General features: G+C 64.0%; 2 protein-coding genes across 3 annotated transcripts in view; both read left to right on the top strand.

Annotated features, from left to right (window-relative positions):
- RHEB (Ras homolog, mTORC1 binding) overlaps window positions 1–18357 on the top strand; it is a 239322-nt gene that overhangs the window by 120450 nt on the left and 100515 nt on the right. The gene's annotated exons all lie outside the window — the stretch shown is intronic.
- Window positions 1–18357, top strand: part of PRKAG2 (protein kinase AMP-activated non-catalytic subunit gamma 2) — a 110932-nt gene that overhangs the window by 28813 nt on the left and 63762 nt on the right. For both annotated transcript variants that reach the window (XM_056134794.1, XM_056134793.1), the window contains exons 2-3: window positions 4500–4568; window positions 7152–7428. In XM_056134794.1, coding sequence (XP_055990769.1) covers window positions 4500–4568; window positions 7152–7428 — 346 coding nt within the window. The remainder of the gene's footprint in view (window positions 1–4499; window positions 4569–7151; window positions 7429–18357) is intronic.

Here is an 18357-nt window from a genome sequence, read left to right as displayed (position 1 = left end):
AGGCACAGACATGCCCACCCTCGGCTCCTTGGACCCTGCCCCCACCAGAGACCCCAGGCCCGCCCTGCAGGGAGAAAGGGTTGAAGCATGGCCGGAAGGAGGGAGAAGGTGTGTGTCCAGCTACTATCAGATGGACAGGGGAAGTCTCTGCCTGTTAACCTGAAGGGCGGGCGGGGTTTGCGTCTCTTACTATCCAGACGGAGGGGGTTGCGCCTGTTACTATACGATGCACGGGGTGGGGGGGGGAGTTTCGTGCTGAGTGAAATGAGTCATAGGGACAGGGACAGTTGGGTGGCTTGTGTGCGGGAGACAAACATGGCAGGGGAGTGACTAACGCCCACGACAGCGATGAGGAGCAGCAGAGCTGGTCCTTAGTGGGGAACTTGCCTCTGGGGAAGGGCCCACTCACTGCGACAGTGATAGGGACGTGGTCACCCTGGACCAGGACTGGGTGCTGGAAGGAGGAAACGCGAGATGCATAATCCAGATCAGTAACAGTTGGTGCCTGAAAGAGAGGAAATAATACAAGGGAAAAATGAAAAAGTTCCTGCCATAGAGGCAGGCTCTGGCAGGAGGAACCTGGGGACCTCGGTGGAGGGGACACTGGTGAAGGGACGGGAGCTCGAACATTGCACGACTGAAACTCGGACCTGAATGTCTTGGTAACTCACAATGATTTGATTCAAAGCATTCTGAAACAAGGCGGGGAGCAGCAGCGTTTGCGGGGGCCGAGGGTGGGGGGTTCGTCCCAGCAGCATGCACACCCCACAACTGCACAGATTTCAGGGCACACAGTACTGAGAGATCAGAGGGGCCCGTTGGACATGCTCTTGGCAGATTCCAGCTCACTGCCTCCCTCTGGCCCCTGAAATCTCCCCGTGCCCCCCGAAAACGCGTCCAGGACAGAAGATTGGGCATGGCCGTGCAGGGCCCTGCAGTGCGATGGCCTCGGACCCCAGCACGGAGAAGGGCCTGGCCTCGCTGCAGCTCCTCTCAGTGGCCGCGTGGGCCTGTCTCTGTGAGAACAGGGGCCGCGTTCCTGCAGCAGCTGCTCCCTGCTGTCACTCACTCTACGCCCCTGCACCCCAGGACCCGCCGCAGCACCTGCAGAAATGGGGGAGCCTCAGGTTTGGGGGTTCTAGACATGCTCATTCGCTCTCCGGAAATCCTGAACTGCGGGCCAGGCCTCTCGGGGGTTGGACGGGAGAGCGTCCCCGAATCACCGGGGCCCAGCCGTCACTGTGTCCTCAACCACAGTAGCCCCCCACGGGCCCCGGAGACTCGCCAGCTCCCCTCTCACTCCTGGGGGGGGTCTCTCCCCTCTCCAGCAGGAGGTGAGGCTGCACCCGAAGAGCTCTGGCATGCTGGCGCAAGTTGGGGGCCAGCGTTCTCCCATGGGTACTCAGCCCCTCTTGGAAGCCCAGAGCAGCCGTTTTGGCCCCTGGGGTGTGTGCAGGGAAATCATGGGCACGGACAGAGCGCCGGAAATGAGGGGGTGGGGGACTGTGCGGCTCCAGATGGCCCCGGCTGGCCTCCATCCATCCTGCTGGGGAGCCGGAAGACCCCTCCTGCCTACCACCCGCCGTGGGCTGTGGACACTCACGGGGAAGGGCTGTGTGACACCTGGGCTGCATGTTTCGGGGCACAGAGACCCTCGGGGTCCTACCTCACTGGCGGGGGAGTGATGGCTGCCATGGAGGAGCCACACGTGTCCTGGGGCAGGATCGGGGCCAGCTGACCCGGCGTCTCTAGGTGCAGGGGAGGGCCAGTTCTGCTTTCTGCCACCCACTGTGTGTCCCGGACCCTGGGTGCCGTGTGAGCGGACGCAGAGCTGTGGGGACGCCGCTCTTCCTCCCATCGGCATCCTGCCCGCAAACAGATCCTGGAACTGCCCCAGAGTCTCGGTTCGGCCGCCTGCCGGGTCCTGCCCCGACCCAGTTCCAGTGACTCAGGGTTTGCGCCTGTTTCTGAGGTTGCGTGACACGGGTCTTTCTGAAAGGCTGCAATGGACGGGACCCCATGTGCCCCCACCTGACACACGCATGCACGTGCACACATGTACACACACACACATACATACACATGCCCGTGCACACATGCACACATCTCTACACATGTAAGCACGCACATGCTCGTACGAATGCATACATGCACATGTACCCATGCATATGCACACATATATGCATTCACACACACACACGTGTGGGCCTGCCATGCCATGTGGAGACCGCACAGAGACAGCTAGACTGAGATGTCCTGTGCTGTCCACCCACCCCACCAGCCACCCTGGCCTCTCTGAGGGACAACGTAAGTCCACGTGCCAGGGCGCAGACAGGCGGGCCACGACAGAGCTGGGAGCCGGTGACCAGGGGCCCCGCCCAAGAGACCGCAGTCCCCATGGCTCCCGGGCCCCTCTCTGAAGGTCCCACAAGGGTGCATCTGGCACTGGGTCCCAGGTCCTGGAGACTGAGAAACCTTAGCCATGCCGGAGCAGCCCAGGTGGCCGTGGCTGCTCAGAACTGGGTGGGGGCCGCCGGCAGCTGGGCGCCGGCACTCTGCAGCATGGAGGACCGTGTGCCTGGACGCGCTGTCCTGGCCCTCGGAGGCTGCGGCTGTCTAGACATGGGACAGCTGCGGGTCCCCAGGGCTGATGGCGGCCGGGCGAGCTCTGTCGCCCACGAGTTCTTTCCATGGCTCTGATCCCACTTGCTATTAGGTCAACAGAGAGCACTGAGAAGCATCTTCCAGAACATTTGGGAGCCTTTCAGAGACTCAAGCTCAGTCACCCGTGCCCCAAAGTGACAACCAGCTGAGCGCGGCTTCTCGCTGCGTGTGCCCTGGTTCTCTGTGCCGAGACTTGGGGGCTCTGGGGGTGCCCATGGAGCCACACCCCATGACCTAGGCTGCCCAGAGCCAGCTGGCCAGGCGCGTGCTCACTGCTCGGCAGGAGTGAGTGACCCCAGGGAGGAATGTTCCCTCAGGTGCAGCCCCTGACGCGTGCGGCTTTTCCATGCGTCTTTCTCTGGGGCCCTGCCGGGGCTCATTCCGGGGTGCCCCAGCTGCATCAACAAGGGAGGGCCGAGCTGCTGTCCCCAGCCCCGGGGGCTCGTCCAGGTCAGAGTAACAAGAAGGGCCGAGAGGTTGGTGGGGAGCGTTAGGAAATACCTGACTCAGGGGGCTGCGGGCAGGAGGGGGCGAGGCTGTCACAAAGACCGCCAACCCTTCCCAGCCCGAGAGGAGCAGGCGATGACGCGGACCTCTGAAGTCTGGGATGTCAGCGTGACGTGTGTGCGGTGGCCCCGGGAGGGACATGGGCCTGAAGCCGTGCTGACCCGTCCTCCCCTGCTCCAGGCTGCTGGGAACACAGACCCCCCGGCCTCCCTGCTGCTGACTCGGGGGGAGGAGCTGTAAGCAGTGTGGAGCCAGGGGGTGTGAGTGGGGCAGGGCGGGGGTGGGTCAGCTTGGCACAGGGCCTGCAGTCCTACGGCCAACTGTGGGTGCAGCCTGGCCTCACTGAGCCTCAGCACCCCTCAGGATTTGCACGGGGACATGAGGCTTTCCATGTGTGGTCTGCTCTGGGGCCCACACACAGAACGTTCCAGAAGGATACCCCTGGGCCAGGGCCGGAGTTGTCTCAAAGGGCAGAGTGCAGGCTCTGCATGTGGGTACCAGGAGCAGCCCTGTGTGGGGCCAGAGGAGATGGGTGGAGAGTGGGCTGCCCACGGCGCGTGTCTGGGCCCTGGTCTGGGGCGAGGGGCAAAGGGGCTGATCTTCCTCCCTCATGTCCCAGAATCTCTGCCTCCTCCCAGCGTGCCCAGAGACCCCCCAAACCTATCCCTGCCCTGTGCCTGGCATGTCCATCTGGCCCCTCGGACGCCAACACAGAGGCACGCGGGGTTCTGACGGGCACTGCATGGGTGAACACAGGGTCCTGGGCCAGGCTCCAGAAGCCGGACCCCCAGACTGTGGGCTGAGCCCAGGACAAGTTCCCGAGGCTCCTGTCCATGGCGGGTGCTCGTCTGGCAAGAGGCCAGAGGAAGGAGCTGGTGGCTGGATGATGGTCTTTCTCGGGGACAATGGGTGGGGTGCCCCTCCCTTCCTCCCAGTTGTCCGGACCCAGGGCCCAGCCTAGCCCCCACACAGCCGGAACTTTCCCACATCCTGGGGTCACGCCTCAGGGGTCCTGTTTTCCTGCCAATGTGAGAATCCGTCACCAGCCCCACCTAAGCCCGGAGACACCTCCCACGCCCCTGCCTGCCTCCCCGGCTCTTCCCTGGCCTTCCTGGGCTGCGGGTCATGGCTATGCACCCAGAAGGACGCACGGAGAGTGAGAGCGAGCGCTGGCACCTCTGAAGGATGTGGCGTGGAGTCCCCCTCCCCACTGGGAACCCCACCCCCAAAGAGCTGCCATTTGAGGAAGACTCAGGAAGGGCATGACATGGGCATGGCCAGGGGGTGCCTGAGGGCTCGGGACTGACCAGGGTCCGCTTCCCTCCTAGGACCTGAGTGCCTTCGCCATGCCGCTCCTGGACGGAGACCTGGACAGTTCCGAGAAGCATTCCCGGAAGGTAAGCCTTCCCCACTCCGCCCGCCCCGACCCTGCCCCTCACCCCGCTCTCCTGAGCCCACCAAGCCAGACCAAAGGCAGTGCTCCCGGATGCACTCCCACCTGCACATAAACGCACCTGTGCTCCACCTGCACGCACACCTGTGCTCCCACCAACACATAAACCTGTGCTCCCACCTGCACCAACCTGCGCACACACCTGCACACACACCTGTGCTCCACCTGCACATGCACCTGTGCTCCCACCTGTACACACACCTGTGCTCCCACCTGCATCTACATCTGTGCTCCCATCTACACACACCTGTGCTCTACCAGAACACACACCTGCACACAGCTGTGCTCCACCTGCACACACATCGTGCTCCCACCTAACGTGCACCTGTGCTCCACCTGCACATGCACCTGTGTTCCCACCTGCACGTGCACCTGTGCTCCCACCTGTACACACACCTATGTTCCACCTGCATGCACACCTGTGCTTCCACCTGCACATACACTTGTGCTCCCACCAAGTCCCCACCTACATACTCATTTGTGCTTGCGTCTGAAATTCTGCTCCTACCTGCACCCACCTGTGCCCCCCTCTGGCTCCCTTCCGCATGCCCCCAGCTCTGGGCAGAGGAAAAGATCCCCCTCAGGATGCCCCCCTGTCCTCAGCCCTGTCAGAGGGTGCAAGGGAAGAACCAGCCCTCCTTCTTCCTCTCCACCCCCGCTTGGCTCCCTCAAGGGCCGCGGGCCTGGGGACCCTGCAGGAAGCAGGGCTGATGCCCACAGCAGACAGGCCAGGGACCCCCCACTCCACGGCCTCCTTCCTCCCCTGCCGCCCCCCTGCACCCGGCCATCCACCTCCCTTACACGCTCACAGCTCCTCATTAGGGGCCCAGAACCCTGGGCGGGGGGAGCCAAGGCAGAAGGGGATGAAGCCCTGCGACTAGTAACTGAAGGCGGGGGTCCCTACGAGGCAGCAGGGGGGGCTGAACCTGGACATGGTGGGGGCTTCCAGGCCCCCCCCCAAGGGCTACCTGCTGTTCTCAGGCACCCAGCTCAGGGCTTCCTGAGTGAGGCTCGTGGGCGCAGACGTGGTACAGCCAGGGCTCCTTGCTGAGGCAGAGGTGGGAGCCAGCCCAGACGCTGCAGGGATGTGTGGGTGCCCCTGCCCCTTGCAGCCAGTACTGGGACCCCACAAGGCAGCACCCAATCAAGCCGCTTCTCCACGCCAGCCCCGGAATCTTCCAGCACCCACAGGCCAGCCTGTGGCACCCTCTGGTGGTGGTGAACTCCCAGGGGTGTGGATGGGTCCCCAAGTGGACAGGTGAAAGCAGTCATAGGCCTTCCCAGCCCTGTGGGAAGTCGGGGTCTCACCCAGCCGGATTGTCCCAGCCCTGTCCGGTCCCTTGGCACTTGCCCACGGGTCCCTCCTTCCAGGCCTGCAGTTTAGGGGCGATGAGGGCGGCCTGGGCCCAGAGTGTGGATACAGCGATCGGGTCTGTCCAGCAGCATTGAGGGCCGCCATGGTGCCTTGGGCCCCGGGGAGAAACGCAGCAGGGGACTGTGGGGTCCCCCACCCCAGGCTCCCAGGTCAGTTCCTGAAGCCACTGGCAGGAATGCTGGCACTCCTCCGGGTGACACTGTGTTTCAGGAGAGCGCGGCAAGTGGGGACCGGCAGACCCCACATCCAGCCCCAGAACTGGGAGCCTGTCCCGGGCCCTGGCTGGGGCCTTGGGGCTGCATCCGCATAACACCGCTTTGCTGCAGAGGGGGACAGAAGGACAAAAGCCAGAGCCAGGCTCTGCATGCAGCATCCAGGTCGCTTCCGGAAGTCGGCCAGAGTCAGGAATAACTCTGTGTGACCCCACAGAACAGAAGTGGGGGGTGGGGGCCAGGAGAGACTTCCTGGCATGTGCCAGGCCAGTTTTAGTCCCTGACACTGCCCAGCCCCAAGCTTCACGGGGTGTGGCCTTTGGAACCTTGCAGGGAGCAGCCGGCCCTGCTGGCTGACACTCGCCTGTGAGCACTGCTCGAGAGCCCCCGAAAGGGGGCGGAGTCTGTAAAGAAAAGCGGCACATTCGCTCTCCCGGCAGTGACAGGCAGAACCCTGGGCCTTCCTGGATGAGCCCCTCTAAGCCAGATGCCCCTCAGGTGGACGTCAGGGCCACGTGTCCTTCCTTGCTCCCACTGGACGCGTCCCTCGGGGTCCCCAGAAGCAGCTCCCCGGGGGTGGGGGGGATGGGGGCGTCAGTGTCAGACTCGCCGGGAGGGAAGAGGCGCCGGCGTCGGTGGGTCTCCGTGCTCCGAGGTGCTCCGGGTGGAGCCCCAACTGTCACGGGACAAGCGTCCCTCCTGCGCCTGCAGCTGGCAGGACGCGGCACAGCCTTGAGAGGAAAGGCCGAGATGGGCTGCCCGTAGGCTGAGGGGGCTCTGCCCTGGCCCCAGGTGCTGCCTCCCCACCCCGGCCACCCGGAGGCCCCGCTCCTGGCAGAGCCTGGCATGCTCTGGGCGCCATGGCGGGAGGGGACACTGGGCACGGCGGGCCGGTGCCCCAGGCCCGGCGTGACCGCGGCGTCCGTCTGTCTCTCCGCAGGGGGACAGTGTCTTCAGCTCGGGCAGCCCCTCCAAAGGCTTCTTCTCCCGAGGCCCCCAGCACCGGCCCTCCAGCCCCGTGTCTGCTCCCGTGAGGCCCAAGACCAGCCCCAGCTCCCCCAAAACCGTCTTCCCCTTCTGCCAGGAGTCGCCGCCGCGCTCCCCACGCCGCATGAGCTTCAGCGGCATCTTCCGCTCCTCGTCCAAAGAGTCTTCGCCCAACTCCAACCCGTCCACCTCTCCCGGGGGCATCCGCTTCTTCTCGCGCTCCAGAAAAAGTAAGGCCTGAGCTGTGGCCGGGGCAGCCGCCGCGTGGCCTGTCTCTCCAGGGCAGCGCGCCCTGCGGACTCAGTTTCCCTGCCACGCTCTTCCCGCTCCATGTCCAACCGGCCCGAGGGGGCCCTGGACCGCCCCAGACTTGGAGCACAGATGAGGTTCCGCCTTGGCCCGGGCTGGCTCCCTGACTGGTTTGCCCCACCCCCGCCCCCGTGTGGCCCTGAGCCCCGGCCTGGGGTCTGGAGGCTGAGTTCACTTCCGAGTGCGCCCAAGGTGGGCACCCACGCAGCTCCCAGGGCCCGTCCCCCTCTTGGCTCAGTCTTGCTGAGGGCCTCAGTCTCCCCCTCTGCCATCCGGGTCTGCGGCCGGTGCCCACTTCCTGTGCCCCTGAGCTTGCTGTGCTCTTGTCGTCAGAGGTGTCAGGGCCGGGCCCCCGGGGGTGGGGGGCAGGTTGGAGCCAGCGGAGGGCCTCCTCGGGGTCAGGAGGTGGGCGAGGAAATGGGGCGGGTGGTGTTGCGAGCCCACAGACACCCACAGAGCTGAGCGTGAGGGTGTCGATGTCATGGCACCGCCGCCCTCAGGAACATGAAGGGGACACGTGCGGGGGGTGATCTGGGCAGCTGGGGGCTCTCGTCCTGACACCCCTGGACTCTGGGGAGCCTCAGTTTCTTCACAAGTTCCTCTCCCCACCATCCTCAGGGCCCCTTTTCCCTCCAGGCCTCCCACCTCAGGGCCCCCCAGCCCCTGAGGACTCCTCCCTGAGGGGCCCCTCTGCCCGCAGAGCCCCCTCCCCGGTCAGGGCTCCCTTCTTCCCTCAGGGTCCTCTGCCCCTCAGCCCCCCCCACTCCTCTCTCCCCTCAGGACTCTTCTCCCCCTCAGGGCCCTCTCCCCCTCCTCAGACTTCTCTCTCCCCTCAGGGCCCCCTTCTCCCCTCAGACTCTGCTCTCCCCTCAGAGCCCCCTCCCCCAGTCAGGACTCCCCTCTTTCCTCAGGGTCCTCTGCCCCTCAGGGCCCTCTGCCCTCAGACTCCTCTCTCCCCTCAGGACCCCCTCAGGACTCTTCTTCCCCCACAGGACCCCCTCCCCCCTCAGAGCCCCCTTCTCCCCTCAGGACTTTTCTCCCCCCTCAGGGCCCTCTTCGCCTCCTCAGACTTCTCTCTCCCCTCAGGGCCCCCTCAGAGCCCCCTTCTCCCCTCAGACTCCGCTCTCCCCTCAGGCCCCTCCCCCACAGGGCCCCTCGCCGCCTCCCCCCGGCGCGGCTGTTCTCCCGCAGCCCCCGGTCTGGGGGTTCCGTCCCCCGCCTGAACGGGGACGGGGTGCGGGGGTCCCTCGCCCCCAGGGGCGTCGCTTTCCCGGGGCGCCGCGCCTCGGAGCCCGTCGCCTGCGCGGCCACACCTGCCGGCTGACGGGGCGCGGCTCGCGGCGGCGGCCACCAGGGGGCGAGCGGCGCGGCGGGGCGGGGTCGCGCCGGGGGACGAGGCGGCGGCGCGGCGGCGGCCCCTTCCCGGCGGGCCCCCCCACTCGCCCGGCCCCACGGCCGCCAGCGCGCCGCGCCCGACGGGCTTCTGGAACCTTCCGAGCGGCTGCCTGCCCCTCGGAGCCGGGCCGGGTCGCGCGCGGGCGCGGGGCCCCGTGGCCGTGAACGCGCGGGCGGCTTGGGGGCAGCCGCCCCGCGCCGCCGCTGGCAGGGAAGGGTCCCGAAAAGGCTCCTCGTGGGCGGGGGGGCGCGACGGCGGCTCTGCGGCGCCCGCGGCCGCTCGGGCCTGACTGGGGAGCGGCCGTTCCGGCGGGCGGGCTGGAGGGGCGGGGCGGGGCTGACGGGGGGGCGGGGCTAGCGGGCTGGAGGGGCGGGGCTGGATGGTGGGCGGGGCGGGGCTAGCGGGGTGGGCGGGGCGGGACTGGAGAGGCAGAGTGGGGTGTAGGAGGGCGGGGCGGGGCTGGATGGTGGGCGGGGCGGAGTGGGGCGGGGCTAGTGTGCTCGAGGGGCGGGGCTGGATGGTGGGCGGGGCGGAGCAGGGCGGGGCTAGCGGGGTGGGCGGGGCGGGACTGGAGAGGCAGGGCGGGGCTGGATGGTGGGCGGGGCGGAGTGGGGCGGAGTAGGGCGGGGCTAGTGTGCTCGAGGGGCGGGGCTGGATGGTGGGCGGGGCTGGATGGTGGGCGGGGCGGACCAGGGCGGGGCTAGCGGGGTGGGCGGGCCGGGACTGGAGAGGCAGAGCGGGGTGTAGGAGGACGGGGCGGGGCTGGAGGGTGGGCGAGGCGGAGTGGGGCGGAGTAGGGCGGGGCTAGCGGGGTTGGCGGGGCGGGGCTGGAGAGGCAGGGTGGGGCGTAGAGGGCGGGGCGTGGTGTGGCGTAGGGGCGGGGCGTAAGAGGGCGGGGCGGGCAGCAAAAGGAGGGGCGAGGGGCGGGGCCTTGAAAACTGCTGACTCGTCTGAGCCCTTGGCATCCAGACAGACAGCTGAGGTCCCTACTGGCGCAGGACGGGGGCGGGGGGATGCCCCACGCAAGTACACATACCATACGGGCACACACACACATACTCCAGCCTGCACACCAAGGGACTCCCATGTGCAGGCACACAGATGCGTACTCACACACAGGCACAGACATGCGTGTGCGTGCACACATACAGACTCACACGCACACATGCACTTCCACACACCCCATACAGACTCATACAGGCGCACATATACACAAAAACATACTCTGTACAGGCACACGCACATACCTACACGTAAGACGTATGTAGGTGCAGTATACATGCACACACAAACATGCACAAGTATAAGCACATATAAACACATACTTGCACACACATCCAGGCACACACACATGCAAGGATACATACATGCACATACATCTAGGCACACATACAGATAGTCACACACATGCACATAGTGCACGCACATACAAGCACAGGCACACATACAGGCCCACGCAGGCATGCCTACTGCCCTTTCTCCGGAAGCCGTCCCGCCCCTGCTCCCTTGCTCGCACCCTGCACCCTGACTCGCTTTCAGGCTGGGCCAGGTGGGGCTGGACGGGGCAGGGACACTGCTGTGGACAGGCAGCAGCTGGGCCGTGTGTGGATGGCTGGGGCTGAGTGGGGTGGGGCGCGGAGTCCAGTGTAGGGGTATCTGCCCTTCCTCCTTACTTGCCCCTCAGCCACCACCCCCTGCTGCCTCTCGCTGGTCCCCAGGCCCCCCAGGGGCTGCACTGAGTGTCCAGGGTCTCTCAATACAAGGCCGCCACTGCCCAGCTCTGCTGATGGGGCCAGCACTCTGAGTCAGAGACGTGCCCCCCCCACCCGTGCGGCTGGGAGGAGGGAGCCAGGCTCTCTCCTCACGCTCACCCCCACCTGCAGACCCTCACTGCCCCAGAACGCACAGTGCCCGCAGATGGGCATCCTGGGAGAGCCGGTGGGGCCTCACCTAGGGATGGCAGCACCCCAGCATGGGGGTGGACTTGGGGGTCCTGTGACCCCTCCACGGGGGCCCAGCTTCGTCTTTTCACAGAGCTGCCCACCGGCCACAGCAAGTCAGGACCACCCTGTTGCTAGTGAGGACACTGGGCAGGGTGGGGGCAGGAAGGAAGAAAGAGGGAGGAAGGGAAAGAAGGAAGGGAAGGAAGGAGGGCAGGGAGGGAAGGTTGGAAGGAAGAAAGAGGGAAGGAGAGAGAGAAGGACAAAAGAGGGAAGGAGGGAGGGAAGGAAGGAGGGAAGGAAAGAAGGAAGGAAGGCAGGAAGGGAGGGGGTGGGATGGAAGAAGGAAGGAAGGAAGGAAGGAAGGAAGGAAGGAAGGAAGGAAGGAAAGGGAGAAGAAGGGAAGGGGAGGGAGGACGGACAAATGGGGTATGCCGGCAAGAGTGGACAGGGCGGGACAGGTGGACGGGGTCCCTTGCCCAGGCAGGGAGAGCGCCCCTGGCAGCAGGCGTGTGGCAGTGGGGGCACCTCTGGCGCTCACCGCCCAGTGGCCTGTCCCTGGATGTCAGGACCCAGAAGTCCCCCACCCCTGGCCAGTGACTGGCCACTCCGCACACAGGCCAGGCTGGAGCCCCCTGGGGGAGGGCACGAGTGTGCACCGCTCAGGGTTCCTGCTCCCCGGGCTGCCCTCTGGTGAGGATCAGTGGCCCCACCCCAGTCCTGGAGGGTTTCCAGAAGAATCTTCATTCCATCCATGATGGAAGTTTAGTCAAGCAGAGGAAGCAGGAAGGAGACCCTGACAAGGGTGGCGGCCTTGCCCTGAGCACCTCCCGCCTGTGCAGTCCTGGTGGCTTGCAGGAGCCATTGCAGGGCCGGCTCAGGCCTTGGGCTGACGTGGGGGAAGGTGGGGACAGGGAGAGTGGCCTGGTACAGAGAGGACGGCGGGGTCCCTCGCCTCTCTGTGGGGTCCGCAGAGCTGGGCTCTCCCTGACGTCACTTAGAGCAAGACCGGGAGGTTCAGGAGCCTGCTCAGCTTTGGGGGGCCATGCCTGAGTTAGGGGGTCCTACTCAGCTTCTGGGTGGCACCGCAGCCCCGAGGGGCCACAGGGGTCTCTGTCCTGCAGACTCAGGCCCTAGCAGCTCCCCTGAGCCAGACCCCCCTGCTCGGCGGGCCGGGGAGCCCCCATCAAAGCCAGGTAGCCAGAAGCCCTTCTCAAGTGTGGGAGCCCAGGTATGAGCCCTGAAGCCGACGCCCCGTGTTTCAGGGCTTAGGGCCCCCTCCTGTGCCTCCGTTTACCCTCTGGGGGTCCTGCTGGCACTGTGGGAGCAGGGGCCGTCCCTGGCTCCTCAGCACTGCTGTAGCGCCTTCCAGGCTCCGGGGCGCCCGCCGCCTCTCTTTGCTTGATTCTCTTTATTTCCTCTTGTCTCAGTTTGGGGCCACTCCAGGCCTGGTGCTGGGGAACGGGTGGTGTGGGATGGAGCCGACATTCCTCCTCTCTTGACTCCGTTTCCCAGGTGAGGGCCGCCGCACAGCTGAAGGTGGGGAGACTTCCAGGCCTGGGGAGCAGCGGGGGGGCCCTGGGCAGTCCAATACTTGCGGGGCACCCAGCACTCGGGATCAGGCCTGGGGCCCCAGCCCTGGGGTGACAGTCTCATGGAAACGAGCTCTGCGGTGGCCGGAGTGACAGTACAGCGCGGGGAGGGCGCTTCCCTGCATGCAATCAACTCGCTTCAATTCCAGCACCCCAGAGGGCAGCACCCCAAAGCCCGCAAGGAGTGATCCCTGAGTAACAGGGCTTACTCCTGGGTAACTCAGAGTAACCCTGAGTTAGCCAAGAGTTAGCCCTGAGCACCGACAGGTATGACCCAAACAGAAAAACAAACAAAAAACTAACTAATTCTGAGAGGCCCCGGGACCCTGAGATGCCCAGAGGGGCCCCTTCCGCGGTCAAAGGCTCAGGGCGTGTCCCCACAGGCATGAATGCTGATCTGGAGAGTCCGGAACATGCGTCCTGCCCTGAACCACACGTGCCTCCTCCTTGCCTGCAGGCTCTGAAGGAAACCAGCCCAGTGTCTGGTTTCCATGGGCAGCAGGAGTGGTGGCAGGTGGCCACGTTTGTCATGCATGAGGCCCTGCACACAGCCCTGGACAGCAGTGGGCCCAGCCTCCACACAGACCCGCTGCCACAAAGCTTGCACTCAAGCCTGTGCCCCTGGGGCTTTCTCAGATTTCACACACACACACACACACACACACACACACACACACACACACACAGTCTCAAGAGTTCTCTCACACACCCACTGGCCTCAGAATTCTAACATACTGACCAGCCTCAGTTCTCTCATACACACCACCTCAAAGATCTCTCACACGCACCAGCCTCAGAGTTCTCTCACACACCCACCAGCCTCAGTTCTCACATACACTTGCCTCAGAGTTCTCACAAAAACTGGCCTCTGAATTCTCTCTTACACACCACCTTGGAGATCTCTCACACGCACACCAGCCTCAGAGTTCTGCTAACATATACCAACCTCAGAGTCTCTCTGTCTCTGTCTCTCTGTCTCTTTCTCTCTCTCACACACACACAGAGGCCTTAGAGTTTTACAAATGCACTACCTCAGAGTTCTCTCTCTCACACACACACCAGCCTCAGAGATCTCTCACAACCCACCAGCCTCAGAGTTCTTGCGACACCTCAGAGTTCTTCCACACATGCACCACCTCAGAGTTCTCTCTCTCTCTCTCTCTCTCACACACACACACACACACACACACACATACACACACTCCAGCTTCACAGTTCTCACACATGCACCGTCCTTAGAGGCCTCGGTCTATAGAGTGCTGTTACACACACATCAGCCTAGAGTTCTACCATGTACAGACCCTAGAGTTCCCTCACACACACCACCTCAGTGTTCTCTTATATACACAGCAGCCTCAGATTCCTCTCACATGGACATGAGCCACAGAGTCCTCACACACGGGACTCAAAAGCTCTTGCCCACACACTGGCCTTAGAGTTCTCTCACACACACGCCAGCCTCATAGCTCACTCACATGTACTAGCCTCAGAGTTCTCTCACACACTGGCCTCAGGGTTCTCTCACAGGCACTAGCCTCAGCTTCAGAGACACTATGACGGAGGGAGTGGAGGGGTGCCAGCTGTGCCTCTGGTCTCTTCTCTGTCTCAGACTCACCCTAAGGCTACCCCAGGCTCCTCTCCAAGCGGATACATGGTCACTCCCATCCACACTAGCCTTTGGAGGTCCCCACAGTCCCCTCGTACCATGCAAGGCGCTGGAAGGGGCAGTGAGGTGGCAGACCAGGGCCAACGTTTTCTGGGTTCCCCTTGCTGTGGCTGTTTCCTGCGCTGGAAGTTGTACTGGACACTCTTGAACGCCAAATCCCCCCTAGATGTGTGCTGGTGGCCACAGCACTGCCCAGAATGCTCAACCCTGTCACAGGGTCCTACTTCGGTTTGAGGTAACTGGCCTGACAGCATGTTTCATGTGGCCAGTGATTTGGGGAGAAGCCCCCCATTGGCACCCCCTTTCAGTTGGAGTTGGGATTTCTGGAATTTGATATCTGGGATTAGATTTCTGGAATTTCTGGAAATAGACTAACCCCAACACAGTCTGAAGGGAAACGGAGTCCCGGTGCTAGAAGTTGCCCAGGGCTGGTGGGTAACATTCCTTAGCCCCCCGGCTCTCTCATTTTGTGCTTTCAGAGTTTTCTCCTGGCAACCTTGCTGGTGGTGAACTCCACCATCACTGGAGCCGGGGGCAGGCACCAGTCCCGACCTATGGCCAGACCTGGGGCATATCAGTGTTGCTCCCTATGCCTCAGTTTCCCCTTCTGGTGCGGGAAGCTGACCCTTCTGGGAGCTCCTTGCGCTCCGTCCCAGCCCTGAGGAAGTCCGGGCTGCCGGTGCCACTGCTTGGACACCCTCTGGGTGCCTGGTCCTGGGGGGCAGCAGGGTACCTCGGAATGGCCGTGCTGGCAGACGCAGGGGGAGCTGGTGGAGAGCCTGCGCCCCCCAGCTCCAGATGCACCTCTTTCTCCCAGAGCTCCCCAGAGCTGGGCCTGGGGCGCCGGAACTCGGGTTCGGAATGGCCACATGACGTCACAATAAGGCCGTGCTGGCCAGCGGGCGCCCAGAGTGTGTCCAGGCGGGCGGCCCAGGCTCCTGTGTCTGCTCGTTGGTCCGAGATGCTGCCGGTGATGCTCCGGCTTTGCTGACCCCAGTGGCCCCTGCCCGTTCGGACGGCGACGCTCCGGTGCTGGGAGACACAGCCCCTGCTTCCCACGAGCCCCGTGGCTCCCGGCTCCAGGAGGGACCCCCCACCCCCGGGGCAGGGGGCGCCGTGCCCGTCCATGCGGGTCCCCGTGGCTGATGCTGATCTGAGCGGGCCTGGCGTGGGTGCCCGCCACCACCCATGAAGCGCTTTGGCACCTCCAGGGGCAGCAAGAAGCACAAGGACCTGAACCGGGGCACCGAGCGACACCAGTCGGAACCGAGTGGCCTCTGTGGTAGGCAGGACCCCCGCCGCCGCTGCCGCTCCCTCCTGTGGGGACCTGCGGGGGGCGGGGGGCTATGCTTAGTGGGCGCCCCTCTGCACGCACATGTGTGCTCACAGGTTCACACACATGTAAGCATGGACACCAGCCTGGGAAAGAGGCCTGTGGGCGCATCTGGTGGGCAGCGCTGCCTCGCTCGGCGCTGGCCTGGGGGTCCCAGAGCCTCTGCTGGGTTAAGACCCCTCTGGGCCCCTCAGTTAGCAAACGGGAGCTATCAGGGGGTGCCGAGGGCCGTCCTCCCTGGAGAGGGAGAAACGCGTGTATCATGGAAGCCGGCTGGAGTCGCGCTGGCGGCCACGGGGAGCCACGGCCCGGCTGGCCAGGGGGCTGGTGCGGCCAGCACAGAGTCGCCCTCCGGGAGGAAGGTCCGGGAAGGACACAGAGGCCATTTCTGGGGGTCGGGGCTTTGTGGGGAAGGGTGCTTGGCCCCTGGTCTCAGGCTCTGACGCACGTTTCATGTGTTAAACCGTTGGGCGTTCGTCTCCTCGCAAGCGTGGCCAAGCCTGAGTGTGGAAACCGCGGCCTGCCATCCACCCACAGCCCTGTCCCCTGGGGTTTCCAGCCTTCCTGTTGCCCTGTCCCTGTGCTTCTGAGGTGAAAAATAATATTTGTACCTGGCCCGCCTTGGCCGGGCCGCTAGCAGATGGCAGTGGACCAGAACTCTCTGTCTCTGTCAGGCTGGAGGCTGGCGAGGGAGTCGGGAGGAGGGGGCTGCCCTGTCCCAGCTGGGCCCGAGCCTGCAAAGAGGAAGGGGAGCAGCGCCCCTTAGCCTCAGCCCCCTGAAGGGGAGACGCAGAGGGGAGAGGCAGGGAGAAGCCGAGAGGAGAGGGAGGGAGACACTGAGGAGGGAGGGAGGGAATGAGGGAGGTCTCGGCCTGTGAAGCCTGTGGGGGTGTCGGAGGGTGTCAGAGGGACTGGCCCGTTGGGACCTGTGAGCCGCCCCAGGGAGTGAGCCCCCCTGGCATGTGAAGGGCACCCCTCCCCCTCACTGGGCCCCTTCACCGTGAGTCACGGGGACACTGAGTCAGAGAGCCTGAGCCTCGTCCTCCTCTTCACTTTCCTGAGTCACCTCCTGACTCAGCAGATGCGGGGGCGGGGGGGGGGGGGCGCTGCGGGCGAGGCCATGGCCGTGACCTGAGCAGGTGGCAGAGGTCACTTCAAAGTCAGCACAGAACTGTCACAGCCGGTCAGGCTTCCCGTGGCCCCTCTCAGGGCTGCCCTTTGGGGGTCCCCTGTGCCGCCAGCTTCCCATCACCAGCCGCAGAGGGGCTGGGCCTGGGGCCATGTGGGGCCTGGGGTGCTGCTGGCCGTGCGTGCATGGTCACTCTGCCGCTGGCCTGCTCACAGCTCCCCGCACAGGCCTGCCCCAGGCCCAGAAGGCGGCGCCAGACTGACCCGTGCGACAACAGGCAGTTTCTCAGCAGCCCGGCGAGCTGGTTCCCTGCCCAGAGGGTTTGCACACAGCCCCGCGTAACCCACAGCAGCAGGCCCGCGCCCGCGCCCGCCCCTCCCATGAGGACAAGTGACAGTGTGGTAACAAGACCCCTCCCTGCAGGGATGTCCCACCCCCTCTGCCAGGGCACCAGGACAACTGCTGGCAGGCGCGTCCTTGGCATATCTGCGTGTGTCTCTGTGGGAACTTGTCTGGGAGCTCGGAGCCGGGTTGTGCAGCCTGAGCTGTGTGTGCATACGTGCTCGTCTGGGCACACGCATGTTTGTGTGTGTCCATGGAAGCCGCGTGCAAGTATGTGGGTCTGCCCTGTGTGCGCATGACGCGTGCCTTGCATGTAGGTTTACATGTGTGCATGTATGCATAACATGTGCCTTGTGTGCGGGTGGACATGTGTGTGCCTGTGGGTACATGCATGGTGTATATGTGCAGGTTCACTCATGTGCATGCATAGCACATGAAGCCCTCATGTATACATGTGTGCCTTGAGCATGCCTGGGCTGGTGATTGTACATGTGTCCGCGCCTGCTCTCGTGCGTGTGTGTGTGTGTGTGTATGGACCTTCTCTGTATGCATGCTTGGACATACCTGCTCTGATTGCATGTGCTTGGCTGTGTGTAGAGCTGCTCTTATGTGCATGTGGATATACACGTGTTTATATGTGTGTGTCTATGTACATACCCACTCAGCGTTTGTGTGATTGTATGTGTGCGCACCTGATCTTATGTGTACGTACTTACATGGACACGTATGCCAGTCTCTGTATAAACGTATGATTTCATGTGTGTGTGCACACCTGCTCAGTAAATGTGTTGTGGTGTGCGTGTGCAGCCTTCTGGGTGTATGTGTGAGTGTGTGTATACCTACTTGGTGTGTGTGCATACCTGCTCTGTGTATGTGTTATGGTGTGCGTGTACATGCCTACTTGGTGTATGTGTGTGTATACCTGCTTGGTGTATTTGTATACGCCTGTTCAGTGTGTGTGTTACATGGCATGTGTCTGTGTACATATCTGCTCGGTGTGTGTGTTATGGTATATGTGTGTGTGCACATGCCTGCTTGGTGTATGTGTGTGTGCGTGTGTGCATATGTGCTCTGCATATTCTTGCGTGTGTGATGTGTGCTTGTACAGGCGTGTCACAGGCGTGCCCTCTGCATGTGGGCGTTTTCTCCAGCCCTGCTAGTGAAGCCCTGGCCCCTGTTTTTCGGGGGCTGCCTCCCCTGGCACTTTGCCTGCAGCCCCGCCCCTCCCCCCAGCCTCCCGCTCCCAGTGTGGGCTGTGGTGTGGGTCCCCCGGCCCTCCCCGCTAGAGGGCGGCGCTCCTGCCCCCCATCTGGGTCCCCCTAGCCAGGACTCAGGGCCTGCAGAGGTGTGGGGAGGCGCACCACCCCTCTCACCTACTGCATTGATTGATTTATGGCTGGGAAAGGTGGCGGGGCCTGGCGGGGAACCACCAGCGGTTGCTATAGCAACGCC

The sequence above is a fragment of the Sorex fumeus genome, unplaced genomic scaffold, assembly GCF_029834395.1.
Source record: "Sorex fumeus unplaced genomic scaffold, SorFum_2.1 ptg000107l, whole genome shotgun sequence".
Taxonomy (NCBI): domain Eukaryota; kingdom Metazoa; phylum Chordata; class Mammalia; order Eulipotyphla; family Soricidae; genus Sorex; species Sorex fumeus.
The sequence above is the reverse complement of the archived record's forward strand: the minus strand, read 5'-3'. Positions and strand labels throughout refer to the sequence as shown.